At 43.1% G+C, this 18,701-nt stretch overlaps 1 protein-coding gene across 3 annotated transcripts in view; it reads left to right on the top strand.

Moving 5' to 3' along the window:
- The window catches only part of ints4 (integrator complex subunit 4), a 71,138-nt gene continuing 52,437 nt past the window's right edge, over positions 1-18,701 (top strand). Inside the window, exons 1-3 of one of the 3 annotated variants that reach the window (XM_041199681.1) lie at positions 1-103; positions 8,216-8,413; positions 14,056-14,173. In XM_041199681.1, the coding sequence (XP_041055615.1) occupies positions 50-103; positions 8,216-8,413; positions 14,056-14,173 (370 nt within the window). In that variant the 5' untranslated portion in view covers positions 1-49. Of the gene's footprint in view, positions 104-4,162; positions 4,303-8,215; positions 8,414-14,055; positions 14,174-18,701 lie in introns of those variants that run through there. The other 2 variants (XM_041199683.1, XM_041199680.1) reach the window with 2 other exon arrangements.

The raw sequence follows: 18,701 nt of genomic DNA on the forward strand, positions 1-18,701 counted from the left end.
CGTTTCGCGCTGTCGCTGTCCCCCTGGCGTTCGGCCCGGCTCACCGGCGATGGCGGCGCACCTCAAGAAGCGGGTGTACGAGGAGTTCACCAAAGTGGTTCAGGTCGGTCAGCTTTTTCCAGACACCCACCCCACCCAATCGGTTTTTCGTGCAAATTTAGTCGGGGTTATTTAAGTTTCGTTCTCCCAACCCCCCCCCCCCCCGCACATTGGACTCCAGGTGTCCGACCATCAGGCCGCTTCAAGCGGCTTCCAGCCTCAGGAAAATGGCCTCCGGTTCAGGCTTGAGGCCTAACCTCACTCCCAGGCACACACACCCCCCCCCCCCCCCCCCCCCCCTCCTCCATCCAGTTGACAGTATTTTAATGGGGAACACGGATATTTGAGAGAATTCTGGGGATATAACTTTTTCAATTCGCGTTTTTAATTTTTGGGCAGCCTTTTTTTTTTAAACTTAAAGCTTTATATGTTTTTTTTTTGGCCAAAGTTACAGTTGTGTCCAGGATCATGAATTTTAAAAATGATGTTTTGATGTGGGAAATAGATATTTAAGAGAAGCCTTGTCAACTCTTGAGTTTAACTTTCAAAATTATGCTGTTTAATTTTTGTACCCTCTTTTTATTAAAGTTGTTTTTGCAAAAGGTTCAGAGTCGCCGTTCTCTGTCAAGAATCGAGAACTTTAAAGACATTTTCATGTGGAAAATGGGTACTTGCCTAAAGAAAGGGCTATCAACTGTGTGAATATAACTTTTTTTTTAAACTGTGTTTTTAGCTTTTGGACATTTTTCTTTTTAAAAAAAATTGTTGTCCTTATTTATTTTTGTTTTTTGCAATAGGTTCAGAAAGTTACAGCTTTGCCAAGAATCACGACCTTTCCCAGCGCAAAGTTTGTGGGAACTTCCAGGAGCGGTAGTTTCTGCACATTGACCCTGCCCAAAAAAAAAAAATCCCCCGCAAATTCGCTGCAGCGATCAGGGATGGCAGCAGGTCATTCAGCCTATCGAACCTGTTCTGCCATTCGGTTCTATTGTGGCCGATGCGTACATTAACTCCATTTAACTGCCTTGGTTATATATCCCTTGGTGTACCCTTGCCCAACAAAAATCTTATCAATGGAGAGGAATAGAATTTGCGTTTTGGGTTGATGTTGACCTGAAACGTTAACTGTGTTTTTCTCTCCCTACAGATGCTGTCAGACTTGCCAGGTATTTTGAGCTTTTTCGGTTTTTGTTTCAGGTTTCCGGCATCCACGTTGTTTTGTTAAAAATCTTATCGATCTCTGTTTTGAAATTTTCAATTGCCCCTGTGTCATATATCCTATGTGAATTCCAAGCCTCAGCAGCTTTTTGGGGGGGGGGGAGGAGACTGGGCAAAATAGATTGCTGAAAAGACTGGGCAAAATAGATTGCTGCCTGTTACAAAACAACTCTCCTGATTTTCCAGATCATTGGAAATTTTAACAGATTTACTCACCCGCTTGCTTTTATTGGTTAATAAGCACATTTAAAATAGGGCACCAAGAGACTTTGTACTAAAGGTCATGGCTCCTCACCAATAACACAGTGCACTTTCATTCCCAACTGTTAACTAATTAATTTACGAAATTCCACTGAGTTTGGAAGATCAAACACTCACCTTAGAACTGGTCATAGTTATAAATGCATCAGCAAATCACCCCACAATATGTCTGAGGATTTTGTGCTTGATGATCACAGGAATGTTACAGCCAGAAGAACATACTGTACTCCTTTGCTGCTGAAGTGCAGATGAAATGGGCACGTGACTCAAGTTACTGGTCTGGCTGCAGATCAGAAGCCTGTCTTTGTAGTACTGTAGATCAAGTGAAGAAGCTGCAAACATTGTGGCTCCTGTATTCAAGGTGATACTCCATAAACCTAAGCCCCTTCTAAAGCTCTGTTACTTGTAATCTAACATACACCAAGTCTTGTTCACCTATCATCTCTGTGCTTGCCAAGCTACATTGGCCTCTGGTCTGCCAAATGACTCAATTTTAAAATTCTCACTGTCATGTTCAAGCCCTTCCATAATCTCGTCCCTCCCTATCCCTGGAGTCTTCTCCAGCCCTAGAACTTTTGAGATCTCTGAGCTCCTCCGGTTTTGGCATCAAGGGTAATGTTGCTGGACTAGTGACCCAGCTAATGGTCTGGGGGCATAGGCTCTAACCCCACCACGGCATCTGGTGGAATTTGAATTCTCAGTAACGGTGGAGGTGAAACTATCATTGTTATAAAAACCCATCTGGTTCACTAATGTCCTTTAGGGAAGAAAATCTGCCATTCTTGCCTGGCCTGGTCAACGTGTGATTCTAGGTCCACAGAAATGTGGTTGATTTTTAACTGCCCTCTGAAGTGGCCTAGCATGGCACTCAGTTCAAGGGCAGTTAGGAATGGGCAACAAATGCTGGCCTCGCCAGTGACACCCACACCCCATGAAATAAAATAAAGAAAAATATCTGCGCGCCCCAATCTTAATCGCTTCATCCTAGGAAGCTTTACTACAATAAAGGCTCTATATAAGTACAAGCTGTTGTACATTAGACTCTGTCAGGGGAGATTTGCATCTTGCTGCTTGGGTATAACATTGACATTATGGATGGACCATTAATCATAGGAATGAAAATTGGATGATTTCTATGACAGGGCAGCTGAAACACAATGCCAGTCTTGCATCTGGGCAGCAAGAGGAGATCAGAGATCTTGAAGGGTTTTTGGGCTGGAGGAGGTTACAGTGATCGTGAGGGAAGTGAGGCTATGGAGGAATTTGAAAACCAGGAGTACGTACAGGTGTCACTGTTCGGAAATGTCGTCCATCGTCTGCTGCAGAAGGCCTGAAACAAAGAACATTAAGGCAACTGGATGTTTCTCTATTGGGATAATGACTATCCACAAGCTAACAATTACCTCCACCACCGACGCACAGTAGCAGCAGTGTGTACCTTCTACAAGATGCACTGCAGGAATTCACCAAGGTTCCTTCAACTGCACCTTCCAAACCCACGACCACTGCCATCTAGAAGGACAAGGGCAGCAGACACATGGGAACACCCCCACCTGGAAGTTCACCTCCGAGCCACTCACCATCCTGACTTGGAAATATATCGACCGTTCCTTCACTGTCATTGGGTCAAAATCCTGAACTCCCTCCCTAACAGCGCTGTGGGTGTACCTACACCACATGGACTGCAGCGGTTCAAGAAGGCAGCTCACCACCACCTTCTCAAGGGGCAACTAGGGATGGACAATAAATGCTGGCCCAGCCAGCAAAGCCCACATCCCATGAATGAATTTTTTTAAAAAAACCCTGACAAATTTTTTCCCCATAAATACATCTGGCATTTACAGGAAAGTTCAAATACGCTTTCTCAGGGAGATGGTGGCATAGTGGTTATGTCCCTGGGCTAATAATCCAGAGGCCCAGGCTAATGCTTCAGGGACATGGGTTCAAATCCTACTTCAGCAGCTGGTGGAATTTAAATTAAAAAAAAATATATATTTTTTAAACCTGGAATTGAAAGCTGGTTTCCATGATGGTGGTTGTCAATTGTCAGAACGTGAACCATAACAATGTGATTCTTAATTGCCCTGGAACATTTCGGGGGATGAGCAATGCTGGCCTCGCTGGTGACACCCACATGAAAGAATAAATAATTAAAAACACTCAATACTTTAATCTCATTTCACGGAGTAGTTAGGGAGAAACTCTTCCTATTGGTGGAAGGATCGAGAACCAGAGGGCACCGAGTTAAAGTAATTGATAAAAGAAGCAAAAGCATGGTTAGGATCTGGAATAAAAGCAAAATACTGCGGATGCTGGAAATCTAGAACAAAAACAAAAATACCTGGAAAAATTCAGCAGGTCTGACAGCATCTGCGGAGAGGGATGCAGTTGACGTTTCGAGTCCGTATGACCCTTCATCAGGACTAAGGAAATAGAGAAATGAGGTGAAATATAAGCTGATGGAGAGGGGTGGGACAGGTAGACCTCGATAGGGGGCCAGTGATAGGTGAAGGCAAAGAAGAGATATATCGCCGTTCCTTCACTGTCGCTGGGTCAAAATCCTGGGACTCCCTCCCTCACAGCACTGTGGGTGTACCTACATCACATGGACTGCAGTGGTTCAAGAAGGCAGCTCGTCACCACCTTCTCAAGGGCAACTAGGGATGGAGTGAATGTTTGTGGATGTGGTGCCAATCAAGCAGCCTGCTTTTGACTTGGGCAGTGTCAAGCTTTAAGCTTCACTATGAGGAGCTAGGTACCAAATTAAGAAGCAGAACCTCAAAGGTAATTTCTGGATTATTCCCTGAGCCATGTGCAAATTGGCATAGGGCAGATAAAATTATAGAGATGAATGCGTGGCTCAAAGACTGGTGTGGGAGGTGGGTTCTGGGTTCATGGGGCTCTGGCACTAGGGAAAGTGGGGGCTGTATCATTGGGGCGGCCTACACCTGAACTGTGCTAGCATGTGTGTTCTTGCAAATCAGATAACCAGGGAAGTAGAACTAAACAGCATGAGGTGAGGGATCAGGCATGGGTAGATGTGGCAAATGAAGGAGTAGATTCAAGGCAGGAGACCATAATAGTAATATGGGAAATGCGAGTCGTAGAATAGCAGGAAGGAACAGAGATAAAACCTAAGAATACTCCAATAGTTAAGACTAGAAGTTACAAAGATAACAAAAAGCCAAAAGGCTCTGTATCTGTGCATAGAACCCATGACAAAGTAAATGAATTTTTAGAGCATATTAAAGTAAATAAATATGATCTGAGCCATTATGGAGACATGACTGCAGGGTGACAAGAGTTGGGTCCTGAAAATTGAAGAGTATATGATATTCGAGAAGAATAGGAAGCTAGGAAAAGGTCTAACTGTAGAGCTATAACCTCCTTAATGATTGATTCTAACACCTTCCCCACAGCAGATGTCAAGCTAACTGGCCTATTGTTTCCTGTTTACTGCCTCCCTCCTTCCCTTCTTGAATAGAGCGGTTATATTTGCTACTTTCCAGTCTGATGGTCCCTTTCCAGAACTGAGTGAATTTTGGAAATTTAACACCAAAACATCTGCTACCTCTTTAGCCACCTCTTTTAAAGACCCTAGAATGAAGGCCATTAGGACCTGGAGACTTGTCAGCCCGCAGCTCCATCAATTTGCTCAGTACCGCTTTCCTCGTGATTGTCATTTCACCAAGTTCCCCTCTCCCTTCCACCTCCTGGTTTACAGCTATTTCTGGATTGTTTTTTTCTATCCTCTGTAATGAAGACAGAAGCAAAATATTTGTTCATTTCATCCGCTATTTCCTTATTATCTACTATTAACTCTCCAGTGTCACTCTCTAGAGGACCAGCTGTTAATCAAGGATAACATTTGTACAACAGTTAGAGATGATCTTGGTTCAGCAGATCAGGATGTAGAATCGGTTTGGGTGGAGATGAGGAATAGTAGGGGAAGCATGTCACTGGTGGAAGAGGCTTACAGGCTCCCCAGCAGTAACCACAATGTAGGACAAAGTATACAAGACAAAATATAGGGTGCTTGTGATAAAGAGATAGCAATAATCATGGGTGACTTTGAACTATGTAATAAAAAAAAGTGGAAAAATCAGATTGGCAGTAGTAGTTTGGATTAGGAGTTTATAGAATGCTTTTGAGTTGGTACTGCTCAAAGAAGCTAACCAAGGAGCAGGTTATATTAGACTTGGTATTGTGTAATGTGACAGGATTAATTAATGACCTTAGAGCGAAGGCACCTCCAGGTAGCAGCGACCACAATATGATTGAATTTTACATCCAGTTTGAAAGGGAGAAGAGTGGTAGAGTGGGTCTAAGACTAGTGTCTTAAACTTAAATAAGGGCAACCATGTGGGCATGAAAGCTGACCTAGATGAACAAATATTTTGCTGCTGTCTTCATTATAGAGGATACAAAAAACATTCCAGAAATAGCTGTAAAACATGAAGTGGAAGGGAGTGGGGAACTTGATGAAATTACAATCACAAGGGATAAGGTACTGAGCAAACTGGTGGAACTGCAGGCTGACAAATCTCCAGGCCCTGATAGACTCCATTCTAGGGTCTTAAAAGATGTGGCTAATGAGGTAGTAGATGTGTTGGTGTTAATTTTCCAAAATTTGCTTGATTCTGGAAAGGTTCCATCAGACTGGAAAGTAGCAAATCGAACCCCTCTTTTCAAGAAGGGAGAGAGGCAGAAAACTGTAGCCCAGTTAGCTTGACATCTGTCGTGGAGAAGGTGTTAGAATCATCATTAAGGAGGGCACTTAGAGAAGCTCAAGGTAATCGGGAAGAGTCAGCATGCTTTTGTGAAAGGGAAATCACTTTTAACCAATTAATTGGAGTAGGTTCAAGAAGTAACATGCGCTGTGGATAAAGCAGAGCCTGTAGACATGCTGTACTTTGATTTCCAGAAGGCATTTGATAATGTGCCACATCAAAGGTTATTGCAGAAAATAAAAGCTCATGGTGTATGGGGTAACATATTGACATGGATAGGAGATTGGCTGGCATAAAACAGAGTATGCATAAATGGGTCTTTTTCTGATTGGCAAGATATGTCAAGTGGAGCCCTGCAAGGGCCTCAACTTTTTATAATTTACATCAATGGCTTAGATGAGGGGAGTGAAGACATGGTAGCTAAATTTGCAGCTGACACAAAGATAGGAAGGAAAGTATGTTGCGAAGAGGGCATAAGGAGGTTGCAGATGGATATAGATAGGTTGGGTGAGTGGACAAAGATCTGGCAGATGGATTATAAAGTGGGAAATGTGATGTTGTTCACTTTGGCAGGAAGAATAAAAAAGCAGAGCATTACTTAAATGGAGAGTGGCTGCATTATTCTGAGGTGCAGTGGGATCTGGGTGTTATAGTACATGAATCAACAAAAGTTAGTGTGCAGGTACAGCAAGTAATTAAGGCTAATGAAATCCTGTCCTTTATTATGAGAGGAATTGAACATAAAAGTAAGAATGTTATGCTTCAGTTATACAGGGCATTGGTGAGACCACACCTTGAATACTGTGTGCAGTTTTGGTCTCCTTATTTAAGGAAGGATGTAAATACATTGGAGGTGGTTCAGAGGAGGTTTACTAGATTGATACCTGGAATGAGTGGGTTGTCTTATGAGGAAAGGTTGGACAGACTGGGCTTGTTTCCACTGGAGTTTAGAAGAGTGAGGGGTGATGTGATTGAAGTTTACAAGATCCTGAACGGCGTTGAGAAGGTGGATATGGAAAGGATGTTTCCTCTTGTGGGTGAGTCCAGAACTAGGGGGCACTGTTTTAAAATTAGGGATTGCCCTTTCAGGACAGAGGTGAGGAGAAATATTTTCTGAGGATTGTGCGACTTTGGACCTCTGCCTCCATAAGAAGTGGAGTCATTGAATATTTTTAAGGCAGAGGTAGGGAATCAAATATTATTGGTGGGTAGATGGGAATGTGGAATTTGAAACGCAAACAGATCAGCCATGTTCTTATTGAATGGCAGAGCAGGCTCGAGGGGCCAAATGGCCTTCTTGTATTCCTATTTCATATGTTGATATGTTCATATGTACAGCACCAAAACAGGCCATTAATCTTAATTGGTCTATGCCAGTGTTTACGAGCCTCCTCCTACCCCTTCTTCAAATATCCTTCTATTCCTTTTTCCCTCATGTTTATCCAGCTTCCCTTTTATGTATACTATTCACCTCTTAACCACTCCCTGAGGTAGCGAGTTCCACATTCTCACCACTCTCTAGGTAGAGAATTTTCCCTTGAATTCCCGACTGGATGTACTAGTGGTTATCTTATATTTATGTCACCCTAGTTTTACACTCCTTCATAGATGGAAACATCTTTTCTACATAATGGCTTAACAAACATTGAAATACATTTTCAAATTAGCGATAGTTATTGTGTTCACTGCTGTTTAATATGATGGGCAAAGGAATTTGAGGTGGGATAAGGAAAATATTTTTAATGCAATGAATTGTGACCTGGAAAGAGCAGGGAGTGGGACTAATTGGATAGACCTCCAAAGAGCTGGCACAGGCATGATGGACTGAATGGCCGTCTTGTCTGCTGTATCATTTTATGATTCAGTAAAACTGGAGAAGCTGGACTGGTTGGACTCCTTTAATGCTAAGCCATTGTAACATTTGTTGAGTTGATTTTCTTCATTTTTTTTACTCTCTGCAAATGTAGCACCAGCCTCACGAAGAGATTCCAGCCAAGAAACTCCGACTGACGAAACCCAGCAAATCGGCTGCCCTCCATGTCGACCTGTGCAAATCCACAAATCCCACAGAAGCCCTGCAGTATCTGCTGCAGTTTGCAAAGAAGCCTGTGGAGGCAGAGAGTGTGGAGGGAGTTGTTCGCATCCTCCTAGATCATTATTATAAGGTATGGTCGCCAACACTTTCTGCCACTTGTATTTATGATTGGCAGCATTCTGTAACCGGGTAATTCATTGCTTTTTCACACTAAGTCCCATTCTCCCATCACCCACTGTGCTCGCTGACCTACATTGGTTCTTGGTCCGGCAACGCCTCCATTTTAAAATTCTCAGTCTTGCATTCATAAGAACATAAGAACTAGGAGCAGGAGTAGGCCATTCGGCCCCTCAAGTCTGCCCCGCCATTCAATAAGGTCATGGCTGATATGCCCCAAGCCTCAACTCCTCTTTTGTGCCAGCTCCTCATAGCCCTCCACTCCCTGATATTTTGAAAATCTGCCTACATCCTCTTTTAAATACTTTCAGTGATCTCACCCCCACAACTCTCTGGGCTAGAGAATTCCAGACATTCACTACCCTCTGAGAGAAGAAATTCCTTCTCATCTCAGTTTTATTGAGTGTCCCCTTATTCTGTAACTATGTCCCCTAGTTCGAGATTCCCCCACTAGTGGAAACATCTTCTCAACATCTACCCTGTCAAGCCCCCTCAGAATCTTGTGCGTTTCAATAAAATCACCCTTCATTCTTCTAAACTCTAATGAATAAAGGCCTAAACTGTTTAGCTGTTCATGATAAGTCAACCCCTTCATCCCAGGAATCCACCTAGTGAACCTCTTTTGAACTGCCTCCAATGTCAGTATATCCTTTCTTAAATACAGGGAACAAAACTGTACACAGTACTCCAGGTGCGGCCTCACCAACACCCTGTACAGTTGTAACAAGACTTCCCTAATTTTAAACTCCAGCCCCCTAGCAATACAGGCCAAAATTCCATTTGCCTTCTTAATTACTTAAGCACCTGTATGCTAACTTTTTGTGTTTCATGCACAAGAACACCCAGGTCCCTCTGTGCTGCACTTTTTTGAAGTCTCTCTCCATTTAAATAATAGTCTGCCTTTTGATTCTTCCTACCAAAGTGCATGACCTCACACTTTTCTACATTAAACTCCATCTGCCAAGTTTTTGCCCATTTACTCAACCTATCTATATCCCTTGCAGATTCCTTATGTCCTTATGATGACATGCCCTCCCACCTATTTTTGTATTGTCACCAAATTTGGATACATTACTGCCCACTCCTCCAAGTCATTAATATAGATAGTAAATAATTGAAGTCCTAGGACTGATCCTTGTGGGCCTCCACTAGTTACGTCTTACCAACCTGAAAAAGACCCATTAATCCTGACTCTGTCTTCTGTGTGTTAACCAATCTTCAATCCATGCTCATATATTACCCCCAATACCATGATCTCCTATCTTGTGCAATAACCTTTTATGTGGCACCTTATTGAATGCCTTCTGAAAATCCAAATACACTTTTTCTACAGGTTCCCCTTTATCAACTCTGTTTGTTATATCCTCAAAGAACTCTAGCAAGTATGTCAAACATGATTTCCCTTTCACAAAACTATGTTGACTCTGTTGGACTGCGTTCAGCTTTTCTAAATGTCTTGTTATTTCTTGCTTAATAATGGACTCTAGCATTTTCCCAACGACAGATGTTAGGCTGACTGGCCTATAGTTTCCTGGTTTTTGTCTCCCTCCCTTCTTTATGACTGATGCAGTTGGTAAAGCGGAGCTATTTAAAATTCCCAGAGGAAAACTTTAAACAACTGTCATAACCTATAATTTTGTGTTATGTCTGAGATGTGACTAAATTCAGGAATCAGACCATCAGTTATTGAGGTTTTACATTAAACTAATTGAAACATTTTGTTAATTTACACAGGTTAAAAAAATATATACACGTGGCTCCAAATTACTACTATCATAACTTTTAACAATTCCCAAACTAATCTCCATTAAGGCAACAGCAACCCATAGACTTAACCAAACACCAGGCAAAGCATTTTAACCTTACGAATTCAAAATAAGAAAAAAAAACAAAAACAGAATTACTTGGAAAAACTCAGCAGGTCTGGCAGCATCGGCGGAGAAGAAAAGAGTTGACGTTTTGAGTCCTCATGACCCTTCGACAGAACTAGGTGAATCCAGGGAAGGGGTGAAATATAAGCTGGTTTAAGGTGGGGGGGTGGGGGGGGGGGGTTGGGTGGGGGGAGAGAAGTGGAGGGGGGTGGTGTGGTTGTAGGGACAAACAAGCAGTGATAGAAGCAGATCATCAAAAGAATTCAAAATAAGGTTATTTTCACTGTGGAGCCAGTTGGAGGCTTGCAGCTGCCTTTTGATCTCACATTGCCTCTGCTCTGCACACCCAAAACCTACTAAATGAATTCAAATTCTCATTGTCTCACCAGTCTCTTTGAACTCTACCTTGTAACAGCAAAACCCCTTTCATTGTACCAATTTTATTAGTATTATAAACATATTGCTTGGTAGCTGCTAGAAAGGCGTCAGTTTTCACCCCACTTCTTGAATGCTCTATTCAAAAAATGCAAATGCACGCTGACTCTCTTACATATCATAACTAGTACATGTCACAGCACCCAGACTAGCTAGTTTTAATCCAATTAAGACACACCCGTAGACTAAACCTCAATATTTTGGAATATATTTTTCTTCTAAAATAATATACATTTAATAGCTTCATGACACCTTGAACAGGGCTGTCACATCAGTGGTTTTCCAATCCGCTGGGACTCACCTGGAATCCAGAGAGTTCTGGAATATTTCAACCATTGCCTCCACTATCTCTGCAGCTATTTCCTTAAAAAACCTTGGATGCAGGCCATCAGGTCCTGGTGACTTATCTGCCTTTAGTCCCATTAGTTTGTCAAATACTTTATCCTTCATGATACAAGATCTTTCCTCCCATTAGCTCCTTGCTTACCTGATATATTTGGGATGTTTATAGTGTCCTCCAACGTGAAGACAGATGCAAAATAATGGTTTAAATTATCTGCCATTTCCCCCCATCGCATCCTCCAAGGGCCCCACACTCATTTTAGCCACTCTTTTTATATACCCATAGAAGCTCTTGCTGTTTGTTTTTATACTTCTTGTCAATTTACTTTCGTAATCAATTTTCTCCCTCTTTTTATTAGCTTTTTAGTCATCCGCTGCTGGTTCTTAAAAAAAAAATTCTCAATCCTCTGGCTTACCATTAGCTTTCGCCACTTTGTATGCCTTAGTTTTTGATTGGCTACTCTCCTTGACAACCTTTGTTAACCACGAGTGGTTCATCCTTCTCATCGAGCCTTTTTTGACCGGGATAAATTTTTGCTGAGCGTTATGAAATATCTGCTTAAATATCTGCCACTGCTCATCCACTGACCTTCCCCTTCGTGTAGTTTCCCAGCCCGCTTTAGACAACTCTTTCTTCATACCTCTATAATTGCCTTTTATTTAAGTTGAGGACACTGGTTTGAGACCTGAGCTGCTTGCCCTCAAATTGAATTTGAAATTCTACCATGTTGTGATCGCTACCCTCTAGAGGCTCCTTAACTTATTAATCTCACCTCATTACACATTACTAGATCTAAAATAGCCTGTTCCCGTGTAGGTCTGCAACGCATTGCTCTAATAAACAATCCCTGATGCACTCTATAAATTTGTCTTCCATGTTACCCCTGTCAATCTGATTTGTCCTGACAATAGGCAGATTAAAATCACCCATGACAATTGTTTCTCACTCCTTACACCCCTTCATTATTTCCCAATTTATACTTTGTCCTAGAGTGAGGCAACCCTTCGGGGGCCTATAGATGACTCCCACCCATGACTTCTTACCATTGCCATTCCTTATTTCCACCCAAACTGATTCCACATCATGATCTATTGCACCTATATCATTACTCACCACCTGCATTGATACCTTCCTTTATTAACAAAGCTACCCCACCTCCTTTTCCTTTTTGCCTATTTTTCCAGAATCTCAAATAGCCTTGAATATTGAGTTCCCAGCCTTGGTCACCCTGCAACCACGTCTCTGTAATAGCTATCAAGTCGTATTCATTTATTTCTATTTGTGCCGTCAATTCATCTAAAGTTTTTAGAAATGCTACTTTTATTCAGATAAAGAGCCTTAAGCTTTGACTTTTCACCATTATTACTCATCCTGGTTCTAACTTCTGCTGCACTCTTCTGCTTATATTTTCTGTCCCTTCCTGTCACACTTTGATTATCGTTTGCCTCTTTGCTACCCTACAACTCTGCTCTCTTGTTTCTTTTTGATTTTTTTAAACTTCCCTTCTATTGAACCCCACCCCCAACTGACTCGAAATGCCAACTGTATCTCTCTCTGCAGATGCTGTCAGACCTGCTGAGTTTTTCCAGGTATTTTTGTTTTTGTTCTAGATTTCCAGCATCCGCTGTATTTTGCTTTTAATTTAATTAGTTTGAAGTTCTATTTACAACCCTGGTTATACGATTTTCCAGGACACTGGTCCCAGCATGGTTCAAATGATGCCCGTCTCAACAGAGCAGCTCTCTCCTTCCCCAGTACTGGTGCCAGTGCCCCATGAATCGGAACACATTTCTCCTACACCAATCTTTTAGCCATGCACTTACCTCTCTAATCTAATTTACCCTACACCAATTTGCACGTGGCTCAGGTAGTAATCTGGGGAATATTACCTTTGTGGTTCTGCTTTTTAATTTAATTGGACAAGGGCACTGGCTGAGGCTCCTCCAAAGCTAAATTCTGGATCCCCATACCTGCCTCACTTGTAGTCACACATCCTGTCCCTGACCATGGTCCAAATTTGATGTAATTAATCTAAGGGATGTGACTGTCTCCTGAAACAGTGTCCAGGTAACACTCCCCCTTCCTAATGTGTTGCAGTGTCCGCCGCTCGGACTCCAGCTCATCAGCTCTGAGCTGAAGTTCCTGGAGCAGCCAACACCTGCTGCGAATGTAGTCAGCGTGGATCACACTGGAGTTCACCAGCTCCCATGTGCTACAGCTGCAACACATCACCTGCCCAGCCATCTCCGTTCTAATTAATTAATTAATTTGGGTGTTAAATATTTTAAAAGTGAGTTAATTAACTGTACTCTTCAGCTGTAATAACGTCTCTTGATTTAAAGCGCTTGGCCAATCAAAAGAGAGACGGAAGAGATACCTACCTGTTTGACTTTGATGTCACACTTCGGTTCTGACAGTTCGAAACAGGTTGAAGGGGCTCCCTGCTGCTGGTTTTTATCTCAAGCAGGTCTGCTGTCTGTGTGTTGGGCCCCCCTCTCTCTGCCACTGGTTTTTATCTCCCGCCGCCGCTACTTTCCTCACATGGGTCTGCTGTCCGCCCTCCCTGACAACGCCCTCTTCTACCTCTGTAATTTCTTCCAGCTCCAAAACCCTCCGCGACCTCTAAACTCCTCCAGTTCTGAAATCTAGCGCATCTCATATCGTAGCAAGATCCCTGGTTGTAGCAAGACTTCCCTATTTTCATACTCTGCCCCCCCCCCACTTACAATAAAGAGCTGTGGATGCTCAGTCATTTCAAGTCAGAAGTTGATTGATTTTTTAGGCACTAAAGGATATGGGGAAAGAGCGGGGAAGCGAAGTTGATTTAAAAGCTCGGCTGTGATCTCCTTTAGTTGTTTTGGTGTCAGTTTTCATTTGATAAGTCTCCTGTGAAGCACCCCAGGGGCGTTGGACGTTCCTTTGCTGACATCTGCAATTCTATTACAGGAGAACGAGAGCTCGGTCAGATTGAAGATTGCCTCTTTGATTGGGTTGTTGTCGAAAACTTCAGGCTTTGCAGCTGACTGCATCATAGATGATGTCATCATCGCCCTTAACAATGAAAGTAAGCCTTGAAAACAGCACGTTCGCAGAAACTGCTATGGTTCCAAGTACACGGCCAGATATTTCTCTTTATGGTAGCTTAGTAATGTTACTTTTTTTATTCCTTCGCGGGATGTAGGCATCACTGGCTGGGCCAGCATTTGTTAACCATCCCTAATTGCCCTTGAGAAGGTGGTGGTGAGCCACCTTCTTGAACCGCTGCAGTCCATGTGGTGTAGCTACACCCACAGTGCTGTTAGGGAGGGAGTTCTGGGATTTTGACCCAGCGACAGTGAAGTCATGGCGATATGTTTCCAAGCCAGGAGGGTGAGTGGCTTGGAGGGGACCTCGCAGCTGGTGGTGTACCTGCTGCCCTTGTCCCTCTAGATAGTAGAGATCGCAGGTTTTGAAGGTGCTGTCACTGAGTTCCTGCAGTGTAGCTAAATGTAGATGGTGCACACTGCTGCTACTGTGTGTCAGTGGTGGAGGGAGTGAATGTTTAAAGTGGTGAATGGGGTTCCAATCAAGCAGGCTGCATTGTCCTGGATGGTATTGAGCTTCTCGAGTGTTGGAGCTGCACTCGGGTATGCGGATTAGGAGCAGGAGTAGACCCCTAGAGCCTGCTCCACCATTCAATAAGATCATGGCTGATCTGAATGTAACCTCAACCCCACATTCCCACTTACCTGATAACCTTTCACCCCCCTTGTTAATCAAGAATCTGTCCAGCTCTGCCTTAAAAATGTTCAAAGACTGCTTCCACTGCCTTTTGAGGAAGTGTCCCAAAGAAACTCAACCCCCTGAGAGAGAGAATTTCTCCTTATCTCTGTCTTAAATGAGTGACCCCTAGTTCTAGATTGCCCTACAAGAGGAACCATCCCCTCCACATCCACCCTGTCAAGACCCCTCAATGTTTCAATTAATTTGCCTCTTACTCTTCTAAATTCCAGTGGATACAAGCCTAACCTGCCCAGCCTTTCCTCATGAGACAACCTGTCCTTTCCAGGCAAGTGGAGAGTATTCCATCACACTCCTGACTTGTACTGAAGTAGTAGCACAGAACAGAAGTTCAGGTTACACTGTGGCAATTTGAGAGTTTGATTTCTGTATAGATGGCCTGAAAATAAGAGAAGTTGGTTGATATCAGTGTTTGGCCATGAAGCTAGCAAATTGTCAAAAAAAAACAACTATGTTGGTTGAGGGATTACGTATAGGCCTGGACACTAAGTGCAGCTCCGTTACCCTACTGTAATGCCATGGAATCTTTGATCTCCACGTGAGAGGACAGATGAGGCTATGGTTTGACATCTCATCCAAAAGACAGCACTCCCTCAGTACGGCCCTGGCAGTGTCAACCTACATCTTTGTGATCGAGACTCTGGAGTGGGATTCTCAGCCTTCAAACTCGAGGCAAGAGTGCTGCTGACTGAGCTACCACTAAGGATCCTTCTTCTTGAGCAGTCCCTCTGGATCAAGGATGACCTGCTTCCACTCCAGTTCGATGGGTTCTGAGATGGCTAATAATGCACGACCTGCAGACGCTGCCATACTACAAGATGCACTGTAGGAATTCACCAAGCCTCCTTAGACAACACCTTCCAAACCCACGACCGTGACCATCCAGAAGGACAAGGACAGCAGACTCATGGGAGCACTGCCATTAGGAAGTTCCCTCCAAGCCACTCATCATCCTGACTTGGAAATATATCGCTGTTCCTTCAATGTGGCAGGGTCAAAATCCTGGAACTCCCTCCCATGTGGTGTACCTACACCACATGGATTGCAGCGGCTCAAGAAGGCTGCTCACCACCACCTTCTCGAGGGCAATGAGCGATGGGCAATAAATGTTGGCCTAGCCAGCAACTCCCACATCCCATGAATTAATTATTTTTTAAAAAGTGGGAAAGATGGTGCTTGAAGGGTTGGGTAGATGAGTTGTTGGGAGGTTCTCACTCTCCCCGATGCCTCCACTTCGCCTCTGCATGTTACCGATAAAGTGCTCAATGTGTTCGGTGCGCTCCCGAATGAGCCTTATCCATTTTGGTCGGTCACAAGCCATAGACTTCCATGAGTTGGTGGGATGTTTGACCTTTTCAGGGATGCTTTGAGAACATTCCTAGAGTACATTGCCAGTGCCCACACACCAATACTCCCTTCTTATTTTTTTTTTGATAGTGATGTTTATCTATCTCACTGCTGTGTGGGATGTTACATGTACAGAGTAGGGTCTTTGCTTTCACTTCCTAGGAGTCTTCCCTTGCAACTGAGGCTAATGATAACAATATTCTTGTACCCATGCATCATCCTCTTTAGCCCAAGCAATTGTACATGCCTTATGAGACAGATAAATGATTTGAATGGTTAACAGCACAGAAGGAAGCCATTTGGTCCATTATGTCTGTGCTGGCTCTCCAAAGGAGCAATTCCCCTGGTGCCTCTTCCCCTGACTTTTCCCTGTTGGCCTGCACATTTCTCCCCTTCCGATAATAATCCAATTGCCTCATGAATGCCTCCATTGAACCTGCCTCTACCACACTCTCGGTCACTACATTCCAAATCCTAACCACTTGCTGGGTGAAAAAGTTTTTCCTCATGTCGCCATTGCTTCTTTCGCCAACTATCCCAAAACTCTGCCTTCTGGTTCTTGGTTCTCCCCCCAATGGGAACAGTTTCCCCCTATCTACTCTTTTTCTAGACCCCGCATGATTTTGTATACCTCAATGAAATTGCCTCTCAACCTTCTCAAAGGAAAATAGAGCTATAACTGTGAAGAGAAGTTAATTTTACAATTATTTTTACATGATAAACACAGACCATTGGATGGGAGCAAACTTAAACCCATTGTGACTTGGTAATTCACTGCAGTACTGAGGGTACGTTGTATCGTCAACCCTTTGGTTAAGATGTTAACCTAAGGATCAAAGAACCTGTGGAACCGTAGAACAGGATGTTCGCTCAGTGTCCGCAGTATTACACCCTATTTAAATATCACCGCCAAAAAAATGACAAATCATTCACCTCACTGCTGTTATGTGGGGTGTTACTGGTGCAGAATAGGGCCATCGTTTGCATTTGATTTGGCACATATATCGGACATTCCTTCATGGTTGCTGTGCCAAAAATTCTGGAACTCCCACTTAACAGAATCACAGAATTATTATGGTGCAGAAGGTGACAATTTAGCTCATCCAGTCTGCAGCAGCTCTCTGAATGAGTGATCCACTTATTGCCATTTTCCACCTTCTCCCTATAACCCTGCACGTTCATCCTTTTCAGTTAACAGTCTAACTCCCTTTTGAATGCCTCGATTGAACCTGCCTCCAGCATGCTCTCAGGCAGCGCATTCCATATCCTAACCACTCACTGTGTGAAAAAGTTTGTGGGCGTACCTTTGCCCTATGGACTACAGCAGTTCAAGAAGGTGGCTTACCACCACTTTTTTTTTCAAGGGACATCTCGGACTGAGCAGTAAATGTCTGCCTTACCAGTGATGCCCACGACCCGAGAATGAATTTTTTATTAGGTGAAACATTTTGTGATACTTCAACAAAATGATAAGACACTAAGGATGACCATGACCTGAAACGTTAACTCCGTACAGATGCTGCCAGACCTGCTAGAGTGTTTTCAGCATTTTCTGCTTTTATTTCATGATAAGATGGGTTTTTTTGCCACTTTTATCTGGGAATAAGTGTCAATACCAGGGGAAAAATACAAGTGACTGTTGGGTGAAAATGGGCAAAATCTCAAATTGCCTTTGTAAATATTAGACAACTTCTCTTCCAGAATGCCCACCTTGGAGAAGTTCTCTCCAACGGGATTTCGTTTTTCTCTTCTGCCTTGTTCACATTCTTTGCTTTCCATCTCCTCCCTCACATTTGAACAGATATCTTTTTATGCCACATTTCCTTACTCAGCAACTGTCTCTGGCTTCAACCGATTCCGTGTGGACTCCAACCCAAATTACACCCTTCGTGTTATGATTACATATACCTCCAAGTCATCCAGAACTCCTCGAACTGCTATTCTTGCTGCATAAGTAGCCAATTCATGCTTCATTTGAGCACAAACATTGTGCCTTTACTATAACCGTTACCACTACCACTCTTCAGAGCTAAAGATGTGATGTAATTTACATTGTTTAAGGGACTTGGAGCAGGTGAAGCTGGATAGAAGGTCAGCGATAGATGGGGGCTAAGGAGAGATTGACAAAGATGATGTGGGCACGAGACAAAGGGAGTGTTAATGGTGATGGTAAGGGCAAAAGAAGGTGCTGATAGTGACCTAAAGGTAAGAAAGCAGAATGTGTGAATAGCAGAACAAGGGTCAGCTCTCGGTGAAAGAGCAACATGGAACAAGTAACAGATGGCCCTATTGGGTGGGGAGGTGTGGGGAGGGGGCGATAGCTGGGGAAAATGGAGAGAAAAAGGGATAAGGGGATAAAACAATTAATAAAAATGAGTAAATAAAATAAACTTTACTTATTGTTATTAATAAAAATAAAATAAAGTAAATAAAAATATAAATATAAATTTTAAAGGGATTTAAAA

This window comes from Carcharodon carcharias, chromosome 11 (genome assembly GCF_017639515.1).
Source record: "Carcharodon carcharias isolate sCarCar2 chromosome 11, sCarCar2.pri, whole genome shotgun sequence".
Classification (NCBI taxonomy): Eukaryota; Metazoa; Chordata; class Chondrichthyes; order Lamniformes; family Lamnidae; genus Carcharodon; species Carcharodon carcharias.